At 45.4% G+C, this 18048-nt stretch overlaps 2 protein-coding genes across 2 annotated transcripts in view; both read left to right on the top strand.

Moving 5' to 3' along the window:
* The window catches only part of FAM47E (family with sequence similarity 47 member E), a 31491-nt gene extending 28996 nt beyond the window's left edge, over positions 1-2495 (top strand). Inside the window, exon 8 of the mRNA XM_044912693.1 lies at positions 2375-2495. Within this exon, the coding sequence (XP_044768628.1) occupies positions 2375-2440 (66 nt within the window). The 3' untranslated portion in view covers positions 2441-2495. The remainder of the gene's footprint in view (positions 1-2374) is intronic.
* An 11167-nt stretch (positions 2496-13662) lies between these two features.
* STBD1 (starch binding domain 1) lies at positions 13663-17361 on the top strand. The gene is made up of 2 exons (XM_021702413.2): positions 13663-14121; positions 16020-17361. The coding sequence occupies exons 1-2, from the start codon at positions 13917-13919 to the stop codon at positions 16877-16879; spliced, it is 1065 nt and encodes a 354-aa protein (XP_021558088.1). The 5' UTR covers positions 13663-13916; the 3' UTR covers positions 16880-17361.
* Positions 17362-18048: the final 687 nt, after the last annotated feature.

Here is an 18048-nt window from a genome sequence, read left to right as displayed (position 1 = left end):
AGGGTCCTTTCAGAAAGACTGGCTGAGGAGCTCACAGGTGTTGATGAGACAGGGTCAGTGCCCTAACAAAAGCAAAATACAGTTGACTCTTGGACACCCCAGGCTTAAACTGTGCAGGTCCACTTAAATGTGAAAAAAAAAATTTTTTTTTGGATAAATACAGTACAATACTAAAAATGTATTTTCTCTTATGACTTTCTTAAGATTTTTCTCTAGCTTACATTAATGTAAGAAGATGGTATATAACATATATAACATACAAAATACATGTTAATCAACTGTTTATGTTATCAGTAAGGCTTCTCGTCAACAGTATAGATTATTAGTAAAGTTTTTGGGAAGTCAAACTTATACATGGATTTTCAGTTGAGTGGGGGGGGGCTGGTGCCCCTAACCCCCGTAGTATATTGTTCAAGGGTCAACTATACTTCTCATACCAGGACTCAGGCCCCTGGAAGAAAGGGCATGCTTTTCTCCAGACAAAGGCCCAGAGATGGGATTTGGCTTTTGCTTTTTTTATTCTGCCTCTTTGGTTTCTGCTCTCAGAGGTGCTGTCTTCCTATTCACTTACCTGCCTTGAGTTTGGCCTTAATGGGACCAAAGTGAAAGGGGTCTATGTGCAGGGCATGTACCTTGCAAACTCTGTCACTCGAACACTCTGAAGTCTCTAGAAAGTCTTTGAGTGTCTTTTACTTCCACATCTAAGGACAAAGAGCTATGGCTTGGGTCAGGACAAAATGGAATTGAGATTCGCAATAGTGTTGTACTATGGGGTCAGCCTTGTGTGGAAACAGAACAGGGCAAAATTTCACTTCCCAGGGGCCCACCAGTATCTTCTGTGTTTTCCCCACTTTTTCTTACCTCCCATGTAGTTTCCCCTCTCTTAACTTGTAAAGCTAGCCCCAGCTGCTTCCCACATGGAGCGGCCACGCTTGGAAGGCCACGTGCCACATGGGTGGGGTGGGAGGTTGGCAGAGCAGACCATTTTTAGCAGGAGGGCCTCAGAGCCTAGAGTTCTGTGCCCAGACCAGCCCTGTCACCACAGCAAGAAACCAGCTAGCCAGGCTGCCAAAGTTGTAGCTATTAAGTCATGCATTTATCCAGTGTCCTCTGTGTGCACATCCCATGTGTCTTTAGGAAGCCATGCAGCCAACATGAAGTTCAGGAAATGCAATACTGGATTTCTTCTTTTCCATGAATGGCAGAGGGAGAGGAAGAGAATCCCAAGCAGACCCCCACTGACACGGGGCTCCATCTCACGACCCCGAATTCATGACCTGAGCTGAAAATGAGTTGGATACTCACTGACTGAGCCACCCAGGCACCCCTATGTTTATTATATTTTATCTAATTACCTAATTGCACATATTACATATTTTACAACATATGTAAATATACTTGAGCATAAATATAATTATATGATACATGTGTATATATATAAGTGTATATATATATTCCTCTTGCCAAGGACCATATATATAGGAGATATATATATATATCTCCTTGTTTGCTGTTATAATAATTCAGTTCTGTCTTAACATTTTTTTAGTGGCAGAACACTTTTTAAAAAAATTTTGATTTGTCCCTTGTTGGTTTAATCCATTTTGTTGATGAACATTTAGTTCAATTTTGGGCAAAAAGAAGCACGCCTGACACACCGGCTGTACTCTTTTGGCTGCATTACCTAGAGAGAGATGATGCCCCTGACTACAGCTGAGTCCTCTGAGAACACCTGTCATTCAAAACCCTGGAATATATTTTCTTCCTTTATTCTTACATCCTATATCCTCTATTTTATCAATAAAATTTCAACTGAAAGAGAGGAGGGAATGTATTTAGTATATATATTATATGTTTTCAATGTCATTATTTAAATATATATACATATATGTGTGTATATATACACACACATATATATATAAACATTCATTCTCTTTTTATTCACGTGAGGTCTGTGTGCACTGTACATACACATTCATATATGTTACATGAGCACAGGTACTTTATACACATTCCAGTATCTGCTGCTGGATTATCTACTCTATTCATTACCCTCAGCTTCATTCTGTCTGCTACACAGATGGGTCCCAGGTTTTTAATAGAAGGGATGAGCAGCACGAGGCTTTGCTGAGCTGAGCTGGGCTGGACTTGGGCACAGAACAAATGGGAATTAGATTTAGGTATTTCTGATGCTGTACAAATAGCTTCCAAAGTCTCACATTTATCATGGCCAATTGTCAACACGGGATTTTGAGTACTAGAAGGATATATGTCAGAGTGTGAAATTGTGAATTTGCGTATGGTAGTGATTGTGGGCAGGACTGTACAATATTTGTTTGCCAATCTAATGAAGGTTTACTTTTTTTTTTTAAAGTTCCTTGAGAAGATGTATATCAGGAAGGAACATAAATGTGAGTGTAATAAGACTTCTGTAAAATAACTCAAGCATAGAAGAATCTTGGGAAGATGATTAGACCAACTGTATTTACTACATACTTGGCTATTTCTCTGTCTCATTTTAAACCTTAAATAAAATTTATGAGTGTCCCATGGATATACAACTTTGACTTGGCAACATCCATAAAGTTCATACTTAATACTTAAAAACATTTCATAATGGCTGTCTGCTTCTGTTAATCAATATCTTACATATCCTATCAGTGGTGAGATCAATAGTCACACATAGTCTTCTCACACTTTTGTAGCATTGTCAATATTACATAGTTATATCAACTATTTGTAAAAAATAAATAAAACCATAAATAAAAGCAGAATTACTCTGGGGCACCTGACTGACTCTATCGGTGGAGCTTGGGACTCTTGATCTCAGAGTTGCATGTTCGAGCCCCACGTTGGGTATAGAGATTACTTAAAAATAAAATCTTAAAAAAGGCAGAATTACCCTATTGCACTTTCCCATAGTATTATTTTCCTTCGTCTTGAGTGAACACCACCTTTATTCTTTCTTTCGAATATTATTTTCTTTAATTTTGAATAAAGCTTACTCAAGTTTTTTCCCTTTTTAGGCATGTTAGTCTTGATAATAAATGTGTACCTAAAGATAAGGTCATAAGTCATAAAGTTTAATGGAAATTCAAGATGATATATATTTTAAAATTAATTTTCCAAAAATTATTTCTTGTTAAAAAGGTTAATGCTCATGTTAGGAAAATCAGAAAATATAAACTAACAGAATATAGAAATTATGACTAATTCCTACAAAGTCAGAAATAACCCCTCTTCACTCACTGGAATATATCCTTCGAGATCTTTCTCTATGAAACCCACTCTGTAAAATTTAATCAAAAAGGGAATTTATTAAAAGAATACTGAGTCCCAAAGTTTTGTGAGTGACTGCATCTGTCTTCAAATACAAAATCTCTGGGTGATGACCTTTCATCCTCTGGGTGTCACAATTTGATCTCAGTAATCTGCTGGACTGACTACATAGCAATTGTGCTGTGAACGAGTCTTTGCCATGCCCTCTGTGAGGTCACTTTACGGTGATGGAGTACATGATAGAAGCATGAACCCCATAGTGTCAGCCCATTCCTGTAAAATTAGTTACTTAGTGAGAGCCAATGTGGGGTGGAATACCATGGTGGTGAATAAGCATTCAGTAAATCTATGAATGTTGGTGTGGGCAGAGGTTTGTTAAACAGCAACACAAATCCAAATCCAGAAAAAGTAGCTATTCCAGTAAAGCCACTTTTCTCAGAATTCCTTGATGTTTTCAACGCATCGCACATGCCCACTTTGTTCATGAGATCACCAGGCACCGTTGGAGTGCCTGGGGAAAGACGTAGGCTGACATGCTAAAGCTAGGTTAGCCTTTTTACGTGATTATTGAGCACTTCCTCTACAGCGGAGACCTTCAGCAGGTGTTCATGAAGAACAAAATATCCTCATACTCTAGAGGATCCGTTCTGAGAGATCCCCTGAACGCCTCTTCCCCAGACATCTTTGTTACCATCAGCCTTGCATTCATGACCTTCCCAGTCTGGCTACCCAGCTACACCATCAGTTTCTGTCCAGTACAGGCGATATATGCACCCCAGGCCATGTCTCCTTTCAGACAAAGTGGTCAACAGGATGAAATGCTAAAAATTCTGCCTACTGGAAAATTCTCCTCAGTTGTTCTTCAGGGCCAGCCTTGAGTTGGACTAGAGCATTGTGGCACTGCCATCGTCTTGGGCAGGTTGTTTGTTCAGTCCCCTGGGCTTCGCGAGCATCCCTGGGTCAGATGTGTAGGTGGAGGAAGAGCAGCAGTATGGTAGGACTGAGCACATCATGCAATCTGTCGTGTCTTCCATTTCTGCTCAAGCGCAGTCCTACACAGAGAACTTCCACTTGATCGTGAGAAGCCATATAAGTTGGTAATTAAACATGTGGACTTTGGGTCCACAGGGTCTGGGTGCAAACCAAGCTCTGCTACTTATGAGCTATATGACTAGGTGGCAAATCACTTCTCTCTCTGTATCAGTTTTCTCAGCTGAAGCAGGCATAATAGCAATAATAACAGAACTGCCTCCCAGAATTGTGGTGAAGATGAAAGGAAATGTTACAAGTAAAGTGCATGGAACAGTGCCCGGCACACAGTACAGACACACTAAATGTTAGCTGACTTTATGTCTTGGTGGATCAGATGACCCCGAGTTTACAATGGGCATCAGTCGCTTGGTTACCTAATGGCTCATGATCAGGCTGCTGTATTTACTGGTGCCAAGCAACAAACCAAGATTGGCCTCTCAAAAGGAGAACAGTTATATGCCACAGAGTTCACAGCTGGGCTGCAAAACCCTGGGGGCCCGTGCTCTGCTTTGCCTTCCTGGACGTGCCAAAGCTCCATGCGGCAGCCCTATCTGCCACAAGTGTTTCAAGTACACTGGATTCATTGGATCACAGGGCAGAGCTTCCTGGACCGGCTACAAGCCTTCTCTTGCTTCAAGCTGCCCTCAAAGCTGTTACCTCTCAGCTGACCGAAGAAATGAACTGAAACAGCACATCTAAATCTGGCTTCAAACTCCAAAGAGAAGCGCAGGTAGCGTACCATTATATATTATTTCCAACGCCCAGATAGGAGATGTAAGTAACTTCAAGACCATAGATACTAATAAAATGTTGTTAATAACTACAGAGTGATAAGTTTTTGAGTTTTTATTACCTTTGTTGTTAATGTAATTTATTTATAAGTATATTTAAGTTTTAATAATGACTGTGTTTACCAACCAGCTCACGAAATTCCTGAAAATTTCCCAATTGACTTTTGTGATCTGGTACAGACTGTCTCTAGCACATTACTGATGGCAAGATTCAAGGCTAGGAAAGATGTTAGGGGTGAAGAATGAAGAGAACTGGCTACCCCAACCCTCCTCCTGCCCACCAAAGTTACTCTCTTTAATCTGTTTAAATACTTGACCTTAAATATGCATGTGTTTTTGAAACTCTGTAGTGTTGAGTATTTTCAACTTACATAAATGTTATTGTACTAGAAATCTTATTGTTTCTTACCTTTTGTCACCCTCATGTATTTAAGACTTAATTATTTTGCAATGTGTAGCTCTAGTTCATTGGTCTGTCTACTGCGTAGTATTTCTTTCTTTTTTTTTTTTTAAAGATTTTATTTATTTATTCATGAGAGACAGAGAGAGAGAGGCAGAGGGAGAAGCAGGCTCCCAAGGAGCAGGGAGCCTGATGTGGGACTCGATCCCAGGACCCTGGGATCATGACCTGAGCCGAAGGCAGACGCTTAACCATCTGAGCCACCCAGGTGCCCTACTGCGTAGTATTTCATAGGCATCCACCATGTTTTACTTAGCTATTTCCCCACGATGGGCAGCTAGGTGGCCTTAAACTTACTGTTGCCCCAAATAACACTGTGTGTCTTGTGCAAAATTTTCCCTGGGCCGAACATGTTCAGGAGTGGGATTACTGTGTCATGGGGTATATGAATACTTAAATTTCACAAAATTCTTCCAGATTATTCTCCAGATTGTTTCTACCTGTTTACTCTCATTGGCAACATCACATCTTCTTTCTAATATTTGGATGTAAAATGGTATGATATCATCGTTTTAATTTGCATTTATCTGTTTACCAGTATTCCTGCACCTTTTTGCTAGCCATTCATTTATTTAACTAAAAATTACTGTACATGCCTTTTATGTTCCAGGCACTGTTCTAGACCCCAGGGAAAAGCATCCCCTATTCATTTTACATTGGAGTTTATGTTTTTGTTTTCAATTTTTGGCAATCTGTCGGAGTTCATTATAGATCCACACCTTTTTTTAAATTTTTTAAATTTATTTGTCAGAGAGAGAGAGAGAGAGAGCACAAGCAGGGGGAGCGGCAGGCAGAGGGAGAAGCAGGCTCCCTGCTGAGCAAGGAGCCCGATGCGGGACTCGATCCCAGGACTCTGGGATCATGACCTGAGCCGAAGGCAGACGCTTAACCCACTGAGACACCCAGGCGTCCCTATAGATCCACATATTATTCCCTTGTCAGTTTTAATAACACAAAAATCTCCCCATCTGGATCTGTCTGCTAACTTTGTCTATGGCATCCTTCAATGATTAGCCTTATATTGATAAGGTCAAGAAATATTTTGGCCTCCTATATTATGCAATATCACAGTGATAGTCTCCTGGATTTTGTTCAATTAGCTATTAGTGGTTTTTGTAGTTTTGTAGTAGTTTTACCATTTACAGGTAGTGCTTTATTCCATCAGGAGTCCACCAAGTTGTAATCTAACTTTCTTTCAATACAGTGAGCTGGATTTCCCAACACAGATTTCCCTTTTCTCTAAAGGCTTCATCATTTCACAGAAGAGATCTCCGCATTGAGTCTATTCTGGAACTAAGATGAGTCAGAGGTTTGCAAACATTTGCAGTTAGAAAATGTCCCTGTGAAATCTGAAACTGGGCAGCTCCCATGTGACTGCTTTGCAGAAAGGTTTGGCTTGTGGTTCATGTTCTGGGGAGGAGCAGAAGCCGGAGGCTTGACAGCAGCAGACAGGTGCTGGTGGTGGTGAGTACAGCTCCTTGAGGAGGCGATGGCTTGCAGAGAGAGTGATTATAAATTAGGAGCAAGGCTGAAATTCATTGTAAATGTTGGAATACCACCCAGAGGCGTTCTCTGGTGTCACACATCCACATTTGCACACTCACCTCTAAAATGTATGCTTTGAAATTTGGACATGGTTTAGTAGTCAGCCGTGGGGATTCAGCATAGCTAGAGTTTCAGAGCCTGGGTCCTGGGAGGTCAAATACTGGGTTCAAAGCCCAGCTCAGTCACCCAGCAGCTTTTTGACCTTGGGTAGCTTACATCTCTCGGGGCATTACATGAGATCATCCTTATAAAGCACTTAGCCTAGTGGCAGTATACAGGGGGTATTCAATGAAAAAAGGAGAGTTAAAAGGCCTCTTAGATAATAGACTTTGTATTCCAGGGAACACAAAGAATAAATGAACCCTGGCCCTCAAGGAATGTATGATCTAGTATGGGGATGAGATAAACTACGAAAATAATTATACCAACACAGAAAACCTCCTATTTTGTTTCTAAGACAGTTACAATATGTAATTCTTTTCTTCGAAGTCTGCCAACACATCAGTTTGAGGGCTGGGGGCTGGGGAATGGGACTGTGGACTGGGGTGAGGTTTCATGGAAGTTAAGTGGCTTCTAGGAAATCTCTAGACTAATGAGTGAAGGTTCCAGCGGGAGGGTCCCAGTTTGGCTGGAGTGCAGATCAGTGGTAAGAGAATGGCCTGGAGTGGTCCTTGGGACTGTGTCATAGAGACCTTGAAGGCTACAGTGGGGCTGAAGTTAATCTGGTAGACCCAGGAGATGCCCTGTGGGGAGCTGCTCTGTAGGAGGATTAAGTCTGGAGTGGTTGCAGAGTGGATCACAGCCAGAGGGGAGGGAGGTGTAGACAGGAACTGGGGAGCGGTTGTCTGGTCGGCTGGACAGTTAGGTGGGGTCTGGGTGGGGGTGAGGGCCCTGGAAGGTCGGGGAAGCTCGGAGCACAGCAGAGGCCCAGGACTGAAGACTCAACATGATCCAGGAGGGACAGGTCTCCCAACAGGTGATCTCTTCTCTCAGTGGCGATTTCCTCTGCTTTCCTTCAAACCTCAGCTGGACCTCCTTTCTCTCACTCAGCTGATAACGTCCTCACTCCCTGCCTCCTTTGTACCTCAAATGTTTCTTCTATTCATTCTTTCCTCTTTGCATGCCTGTTTCCTCTCCTTCATTCATCGCAGGCCAACCCTTCCCCTGGTGTTTCGGAGCCACCTTCCTCTTCCCTTATGGGATTGCCATGAAGCTTGTCCTCACATCTTCAGGTGTGGTCTTAGCCTTAAAACCAACACTGCCAGTTACTTTACCAGCAAAATGGGTTTGTTCCGGAATAGTAGAGAATTGCAATGTGAAACAATCAAAGCCAGCAAAACCAGAGGCTAGTCTGAAGAACAAAGAAGAGGAACACCCTTTCATAGAGGAAAGGGGGGCAGCTGGGAGGTCTATTAATAACAAAAAGTCCGTTGGAGGAAACTGGGAAGTGGAAGCATAATGGCTTTTTTCCTTGGCTGAGTTGTGACAGTCTCTCATTGGCGGGACTCTTGCCGCGGAAGGAGAAACATTTCTTCCTCCTGCTGGGCTAGTGCCCTAGGCGCTCAAATAGAATCACCGCTGGGTCCTTCTCTTCCTGTTGCGTCAGCAGCTGACTACAGGTGGTAGGCTGAGAGAGCTCCCGCTTCTCTCCTCTCGACTCCATTTTAAAGGAGGTTTCCTTTTATTAATTTTCAGTCTTCACTGGCTCTTTCCTCCTTACAATCATGCCCAGGTAGGTCTTTCTTGGTCTGAGAGAACTTCCTTTGGACCTTGTTCTGGTCTTAAGGGACACTTCTATTTCTCTCCTACCCCTTGCCTCCAGATTTCCTGAGAGAAGGCTAACCTATGAAGGTTGGACTTCATAGCCTTCCCCCCATTTATACCTCAGCCTTCCAAAACAGAGTGCATACCCTCACAAATACTGAAGTCACCGAAGACCTCGTATAGGTCAAATCCACCCATTTCTTTTTAGTCCTCTATCCTCTTAAATTCTGCTGAGCGACACCCCTGTTCTCCCCTCCCCACCACCTTCTTGCACGGACTTTGGAAACAAGTCTCCCTATTCTCTCTCTTCCCTAACTCTTCCGTCCCATCCTATTTAATCCCCTGGCCTTGCAAACAAAGCTGCTTTTAATTGTTTTGTCTTCATCCTTCCACACACAGGAGGGAGAAATCTTTTCTTGCATGAAGTTAAAGAAAAAAATAATGTTACATAAAAGTATACACATACATATAGATATATTAACTATATATAAGTAAAAATAAATATAACTGGCCTTTAGAAGTCCATCATTGACTCCCTAATATGCATATTGGACATTTTTAAGTTACATATATATGAGATATATATATATATGACACATATAAAACCTTAAAATATCCATCCATATCTATATCTATTTCTACTCTATTTAATAGAATAGTAACCAGTTAGAAAATGGGCACTACATTATGACCCCTAAAATGTAATATAAAGACATAATAGCAACGTAAGTAGCCATAGGGAGGCAGCTTTCCAATCTGTTTTCTTGAAATTATGCCTATGGCTGAAGCACGTTGATTTCCCTTTGTAACGTTAATCTCTACCACAGATTTCACTGTCCCCTCTCTGTGAGGAATTTCCAATTTCTCATTAAACAACATGCCCCAGTTCCAGCTGCCTGCTCTTGGCTCAAGTTTAACACATCCCAGCAGAATGCGTCATCTTCCTCCCACTTCTACTGAATCTGCTTTCCTTTTCTGTTTCCGTCTCCCTAGGCTCAAAGACTTCCACATAAAGGCAACACTATTTGCACCCATATAGTGATAAACATGGTACCGTTAGTGCGGGAAGCATGTTTTTAGATTATGTAGCCACAAACTTCCAAGAGATATGGTAGTGAGTGGAGTATTGCTTTTTTTTTTTCTTTTTAAAGGAGCAACACAGAAATCAATGAGTCAACATTTAAGTTTAGAAAAGCCAAAAGGAAGGCCAAATAAATAATGTTCTTTTAAAATGTTGCATGAGAAAGCTGATACAAAGTAAAAAGAATTCTGATGGGTGGAAAGAACTGTATCATTTATTGGTTATATGTTAATAAACAGCAATTGATGACAACAGTAAATCTTTACTAAGAACCTTCTAGTTATTAGAAATGGATAGTGGGGCTTGCCTTCTATGATTTTACAGATCCTCTGGGATTTCATTTGTGAGCACATTGATAAAGAAACTTTCACCAATGAGCAGCTCATAAAGTTATCAGTGAGGAAATAAAAAGAAAATGTTCAAGAATTTTCATACTATTCATAAAACCACTCTATTGGCTTTAGAATTTGTAAAATTCAAGGACATCCTATGTCCTTGTCCTATGTCCTATGACATCAAGTTTTACTTTGACAAAAGGAGATAGAATAATTCTAAAATTTTCTACAAAATTCTATTAAAAAATAGATCTATAATAGTCTTATGACTTACGAATGTATTAGTAAGACATTCACTTTCTTAAAAATATACCTTTGATATCACTTTTTATTATTTTCAACTTACTGCAAGATTTTTTTTTTTTTTATCTTAAAGCTGCCTGGATTGAGATGAATGGGTGGTTGCTAGTGGTTTTAAATTTTAGAGGTCTTAAAAAGTTCATCATTGACTTCTAAATAGTTTAAGACATGAAACCTACCTGACAGAAAAAAAGTAGTGTCTACATTGTGCTAAAAAATGCAAATAGAACCTATATGAAGAAGATGGCATTAAGCTCTAGCCTGGGAATACATGGAGCTTATTTATTTATTTATTTATTTATTTATTTATTTATTTATTTATTTATTTTTTTATTTTATTGTTATGTTAGTCACCATACAATACATCATTAGTTTTTGATGTAGTGATCCATGATCCATTGTTTTGGTATAACACCCAGTGCTCCATGCAGTACGTGCCCTCCTTAGTACCCATCACCGGGCTAACCCATCCCTCCACACCCCTCCCCTCTAAAACCCTCAGATTGTTTCTCAGAGTCCATAGTCTCTCATGGTTCATCTCTCCCTCCAATTCCCCCCCCGTTTTTCCCTTCCTTCTCCTAATGTCCTCCATGCTATTCCTTATGTTCCACAAATAAGTGAAACCATACGATAATTGACTTTCTCTGCTTGACTTATTTCGCTTAGCATAATCTCCTCCAGTCCCGTCCATGTTGATGTAAAAGTTGGGTATTCATCCTTTCTGATGGCTGAGTATACATGGAGCTTTTAATCCATTCACTCAATCTGTACTTTTTGAGGGACCACTCTGGGAATGCTCTAGGTGCCAGGAATTTAGCAGAAGACAAAGGACAATAAACCCTCCTTTCAGGTAGTTTATCTGAGGATAAAGAAAGAAATCAACCAGAACAAATCATGGATATTACAGTGTATTAGAAGTGATGCCCTAGGGCGCCTGGGTGGCTCAGTCGGTTAAGCATCTGCCTTCAGCTCTGGTCATGATCGGATCCAGTCCTGCTTCTCCCTCTGCCCCTCCCCCCACTTGTGCTCTCTCTAGCTCACATTCCCTCTCAAATAAATAGATCAAATCTTATGGGGTGCCTGGGTGGCTCAGTCGGTTAAGTGGCTGCCTTCGGCTCAGGTCATGATCCTGGGGTCCTGGGATCAAGCCCCGCGTCCAACTCCCTGCTCAGCGGGGAGCCTGCTTCTCCCTCTCCCTCTGCCTGCCACTCTGCCTACTTGTGCCCTCTATCTCTCTGTCAATCTTAAAAAAAAAGAACAAATCTTAAAAAAAAAAAAAAAAGAAGTGATGCCCTAAATGCTATGGAGAGAAATAAAGCAAAGAAGGTTATAGGGAGGAGGGGGTTGTAATTAAAATTGGGATTATCAGGGAAGGGCTCACAGGGCAGATGAGCCTTGTACAAACACCTGCAGAGGGTGAGTGAGAAAGGATAGCTATCTGGATGCATGTCTGCAGACTCATCCACTCATCTTTCCGGGCCCAGGACAAGCCCCCCAATTCCCCTGCTTACTGAAATCGCCACCTACCAATCTGGAGTGGTTTGCCTGGGTCTCCAAGCCACACTAGCGCCGGCTTCAGATCACACGTGAGAAGCTCCTGAGGAAGCTGCGAACGAACAAGGTCTTTTTGTCATGAGCTACAGAGCAATTGGACGGTCCTGGGCAGAGGCTCAGGGCATGTTTTACCAATCATCCCAACTGCTGCTTTGGCGAGTAGCCTGTAGGGTCTCCAGGGTGGAAGCAGGGAGCGCAGAGGGAGGTGACGGCAGTAATCCAAGTGAGAGATGCTGGTGGCAGACCAGGGTGTCACAGCAGAGAAGTAGAATTCTTCATACCGTAGTTTGAAGAAAGAGTGCCAGTTTGCTACTTTCTGCCTACTGGGAGAGGGGAAGAAAAGAGAGCGGAGGACGACTCCAAGTTGTTGGTGTGCCAGCCCTGGGGAAGGATGTGGTCGTCACTCCCTCCGAGATGAGGGAGGCGGGGCAAGCAGCGGGCCTGGGGAGAAGACAGGGAGTCAGACCCCAGGGAGCTGGGGTTGAGCTGTCTGTTAGCGTCCAGGAAGAGAGGCCCACCGTCGCCCTCCCCCCTCCCTTAGGACCGTAGGAGTTGTGACCCGAGGGAGGCTCGCACCAGCCCTCCAGGAACCGGGTCAGGGGCTGCTGTGTGCCTGAACATGGGGCACATTGGAACGATTCGCCTTACCAGAGGGAGCCATTTTACTCGTTATTCCCAGGCGGTATTAGCCAGCTGTGGCCTTAGCAGCCGGGTGTAGAAATGCGCTTCCAGCGAAAGGCTCCGGCTGCAGACACAAACGTGGGAATTAGCAGCTCGAAGCCGGTGTGTAAAGCTGTCAGATCAACAGAGTGAATTGAGAAGACAGTGTGTCTAATTCTTACTTAGCTCCCATGGTGGGTGGCTTGTGAGGGTCAAATGAAACACATACATTACCTGGCACACAGCGCTTAACAGAGAGGGTTGCTGTTTTTTATTAATAAACCCATTTGTAGGAGTTTGTCCCTGGGCAACATCCAGTCCAGACAAGGGGGTACGCGTTTTGCACCCCCCCCCCCCGAGGTCGAGGAAGAAGCAACGGCTGGATGTGGTTGAGATGACTGGCACGGATAGATGGCTGGGTCTCAGGCCAATCCTTTCATTTTACCAGGGGGTGGCGGAGGCTGGGGGGAAGCTCGGCGCAGCTAACCGGCGGCCGAAAGGGCTTTCCCCGCCCGCCGGCCGCTGTGCTCCCCGCCTGCCCCACCCGACCCGGCCCGCTACCCCTCCAGCCAGAGCCCAAGCGCGCGCCTCCCCGACGCACGTCGGCCTCTCCCGCGTCTAAGTTCCCGGAAGCCCCGGTCCGTGGCTGGCCGCGCCGCGGCTGACAGTCCAGGGGAGGAGGCGCCGAGGTGCCCCGCGCAGGCCGAAGCCGGAGCCGGCCTCACCGGCAGCTGGAGCGAGAAGAAAGGGCGGCGGGGCAGGGCCCGGCTGGCGCGCGGCAGCGGGGCGCACTTGGGCTCTCTCCGCGCGCGGGCCACACGGGGAACGGAGCACCCATGCACCCGCCAACCACGGGCGGGGTCGGGAATGAACATGCTGGAAAAGGAGGCGGTCGAGTCTCCGCCCGGCCGGAGCCTGGGGCTGCAGCCCCGGGGCGGGCAGTGGGGCGGGGCTGGGAAAGTTGAGTATTAGTCGCCGAGGGCTGGGCTCCGTGCAGGAGCGCCGGCCGCCGGGACCGTAGAAGGCTGGGGCGGGGGGGTAGGTGTGGCTCTGCCTGCGTGACCCGAGCCCCGGTCCCGGTTGCCGTTGCCTCCCGCAGCTGCAGCCTCTCAGCCATGGGCGCCGTCTGGTCCGCCCTGCTGGTCGGAGGGGGCCTGGCCGGAGCGATTTTCGTGTGGCTGCTGAGGGACACGGGGAAGGAGAGCGACGCGGAGCAGAAGGACGCCCCTCCTGGGGACGCTGCGGCTCCGGGAGGCGATCAGGATGGCGCCGGGGGACTGAGCCCTGGACCTTCCAGGCGGGAGCTGGTCACCAAACCAGGTATTCTTCCTCCCACGTCTCGAGGGCAGATCTGCCAGGGAGCTTTTGAAGTTCACCGAGGGAGGAAAAAAAACCCACCTGGAGTTTTTCTCGCGGCCCCTCCCCGCGGACTAGCCTCCTCTGCCCGGGGCACGACCCTCCCCACGCCTCGCATTTTCCCCGGTGCGCACGCGCCGGGCAGGTTTTTCGCTTCACGGAGGCCCCGGAGGTTCCCTTACCCATCGTCCGAGGGCAGCGCCGGGCAGAGTCTCTGCGCCCGGCGCCCGCCCGGGAGGACCTGTCTGGCCCCTCCGGCCCGGGCGGGGAAGGCGGGGGGGGTGGGGCGGAATGGGCTCCTGCGCTTGGCGGCGCTTGGCGCAGTGCGGGCGGCTGCAGCGGCGGCGCCCCTTCCGGGCCTTACAAAAGGAGTGCTTAGGTTCAGGGGGATCCTACAACCCTCTTCAATCTCCGACCGAGCAGGGACACTTTCTCAGTCCCAATCCCATAGCCTCACGTCCTCCCATCCCTCACCCCTTGGAAGAGCCGGGTTTGGGAACACCCAGGCTGTGAGCACCTCCCGCTATCTGGACGCTTCTGTCAGGAAGGCAAAGTTCAGGTTGGACTCTGGTCGTGACAGCCTCAGCTGAAGCCTTAAGGCTGCATGCTGGCCACCCATTTCAGAGCTATGGGCCCCGACAGCGCAGGGTTGTCTAATACCCCGGGAAGGGACCTACGTAATAGAGGACCCGACACCGATGAGTAGAATTGACATCCAGGTTTATGTGTGTACATGTTAGCAACTGTGTACTAGCCAAAGTAAGAGCACTGGCAGAAACCCTTAGCTTTCAGTGCCCTCCCTTGACCAGCTGCCCATGCCTGGACTCCAGCCGAACGGTGAAAATGACGTCTGTGAACTTTATTTTTAGCGGAGTATGTGTTCACGTGTAACCATTTGAAAATCTGCCTCTCTGTTTTTACTGGGATTGGTTTGGGATGAGCAAAGAGCTCATTTATCTTCTTCTGAAATTTTTAGGTTGGAAGACTGGGAATTCAGGGTAATATTTATGCCTCACAACTCCACCATTAAAAAGAGGTAATATATTAAACAAGGCCAACCCCCAACCCCAAGAGAAAACCCCCGTCTTGTGCTGATTGTATGACTTTGGAGATTTCGATCTTGTAGGGAGCTATTCGGAATGTCGGTAAGGTGGCCAAGAAGGAAACTGACTCTTTAGGGAGCTTGGATTGTGCAGTGTCAAGAACTTTTTTTTTTAAGTATAAAATGGGAGGGGATGTAAAAAGCCTACCTTTTGTTGAAGAGGTTCCTGCTGCATATGGGGTTGGCAAGGAGAAACCAGCCCTCTCTCCCCACCATCACCCCCAATTCTTGCCCAGTGATTCACTGCTGTCCTTTGTATCTGCCCACAGCGACAGCAGCTGGGGATCTGCCCACATCCGTGAGAGCTGATCCTCCGTCTGCATGCAGTTCCTAGGAGTACAAGTGTACTCTTAGGGTCTGTGGGGTAGCCACGAGGATCTTTGCCCCGAAGGTGGAACAGCAGTTTTTGATGATAGAAGCTGAACAACATGGCTGCATGCCACCATGGCCTGGACTGTGGAGATCGAGGACCAGGACAGGGTTACAAGGCTGCCTCTACAACTTGCCACTTCATTTACACTCTTGTGTGGGCACCCTGATGTGCCTTTTATTGCTGGATATGCATGCATATTCTTAGAGTACACTGTTGGTTCAGTTAGTGTCTGAACTCCGTACTTAAGTAGTTATTTTGAATCAAGATGGATTTTGTGAGCTGCAGGTAGATTAGTGGTGAAGTCTTCAATAACCAAACCTATTTTCTCAGCCTTTTTTCTCACAAGAATTGCCTAACACTATTAACATTTTCCCTTTGGTTTTTTAGAGCATCTTCAAGAAAGCAATGGATGTTTGGTTTCAGAGACCAAAGGCCATGGTAACTTACAGGATGCAGCATGGAGACTGCAGAGTCCTTCTGGAAAAGACAGTGATTGTGACAGTTCAAGAGAGCATGTTCCTTCTGGACAGTTTCCAGACACAGAATCTCTAGCTACATCGGAGACTGGTAACTCTCGGGGTTACTCTGAAGTTTCAAGAAATGAAAGCCTTGAATCTCCTATAGGAGGATGGGGATTCCAGAAAGGACAAGAGGCACTTGCTAAAGTAGCTTCCTGTTTTGCAGAAAAGTTGTATTCTAGCAACCTGGTCATTGACAGAGCCAAAGAAGTGAGCCTTGCACAGTTGAGCAATCAGGACCGGGCCAACAATGAGGACTGGGAAGTGGTGTCCAGGCACTCATCTTGGGGAGATGTCGGTTTGGGTGGCAGTCTTGAGGCTCCAGTGTTAAGCCCAAACCAGGGAATGGACTGTGACAGAAGCACTATTATGGAACCAAGAGGTCAGGAAGTGGATGTGAGCCGAAAAAAGGTAGCAGTGGTGTCTTCAGGGTCTCAGCGAGTCAGTGTCCGGTTCCAGGTGCATTATATCACAAGCACTGGGACGCAATTCGTTGCAATAACTGGAGACCACGAGAGTCTTGGGAGGTGGAAGGCCTACATCACACTCCAGCGTAGCAAGGATGGGTTCTGGTTTCGTTCTGTGCCCCTGCCCGCAGATACGGTGGTGGAATGGAAGTTTGTAGTGGTAGACAATGGGGAGATTACCCGCTGGGAAGAATGCAGCAATAGGTTCCTCGACACTGGCCACGAGGATAAAGTAGTTCAGAAGTGGTGGGGGATTCACTGATTCAGTGTTTCAAAGTACCAGAGAGGCTGCTGCAGAATCTGGAAAAAGCTAAGTTTGTGGAGCACACTGAATAATTTTAAATAAAGGAAGTAGAACTCCAAATTTAGCCATCGGCGTTGTTTCAAATTTGCCAGTGGTTTTTGTCTAATGTGCAGAAATATATATATGTAGGTAATGCTTTCAGTGAGCGTGGCCTTTTTTCCCCCATGGCATTGATGGGTGGATTTTTGCTGATCCATCATTACACTTCAGGGCTTGGTCCTCTTGGGGCATGACTTGGCCACGCCTCAGGTGTGGATTGGCCAGGACACACACACACCACCCAGCTGCACAGGGTTCAAGCTTGAGCCTCTGGCTGATCCTTAAGCCCAGGAGTGAAGCAAGCCTCATTCGAAAAGAGCTGCTTTCCTGTTGGTACAACTGGAGAAACTCTCTCTTTACTACATGCACACTTTATATTTAAAAATAATTAATGCCATATGCAACTGTGATCAGAGATATCTGGTCGCAAATATGATTAGCAAGGATGTGAAGACTTCCCAGTGTTTTTTGTTTTGTTTTTTTTGCTTGATTTTACCTGCTAGCTGTTGTTTGAAGGTAGCAAGTAAGTCGTTGTCTTAATGATGGCAAACTGGTGTAGAAACAAGGGGCCTAGTCAGAGTCGGTCACTGGGAGGAGCCCATGAGGAGAGGGAACAGGAATGCCATTAAGGTGTAGGCTGAGTGAGGTGTCCTGCATGATGCTCCTAGAGGCCTGGGAGGTCCAGGTACAGCCTGACTGCAGGGGGGGACACAGCCGTCATTTACCTCTAGGGCCTTTGTAGGACCGTCTCTCCCCTTGCCCCTCCTCTCTCACGGGTCTGGACTGACAGATAGACTGGTCTATAGCAGTCATTTCTCCTGCCCTCTCCTTTCAGACCAGTAGCTATCTTGGGTAACAAAATTATAACAGGACAGTGATACAGAAGTACATCTTTGTTCTGAGAAGAAATAAAATATTTAAACTTTATTATAACTGAACAAATAAAATCTGAGTTTTAATATCTTTATTGAGTGTCTGAATTACTTGTCTAAACCTTAGTACCATAATAGCTTAGATGTAAAATAAAATACCAATATTTTCCTCCACTAATAACAGACATGCAGAAAAAAAGCAAACATCAGAGGCAA

Source organism: Neomonachus schauinslandi, chromosome 2, assembly GCF_002201575.2.
Source record: "Neomonachus schauinslandi chromosome 2, ASM220157v2, whole genome shotgun sequence".
Classification (NCBI taxonomy): domain Eukaryota; kingdom Metazoa; phylum Chordata; class Mammalia; order Carnivora; family Phocidae; genus Neomonachus; species Neomonachus schauinslandi.
Note: the sequence above shows the minus strand (reverse complement) of the source record. Positions and strands in the feature narration are given on the sequence as shown.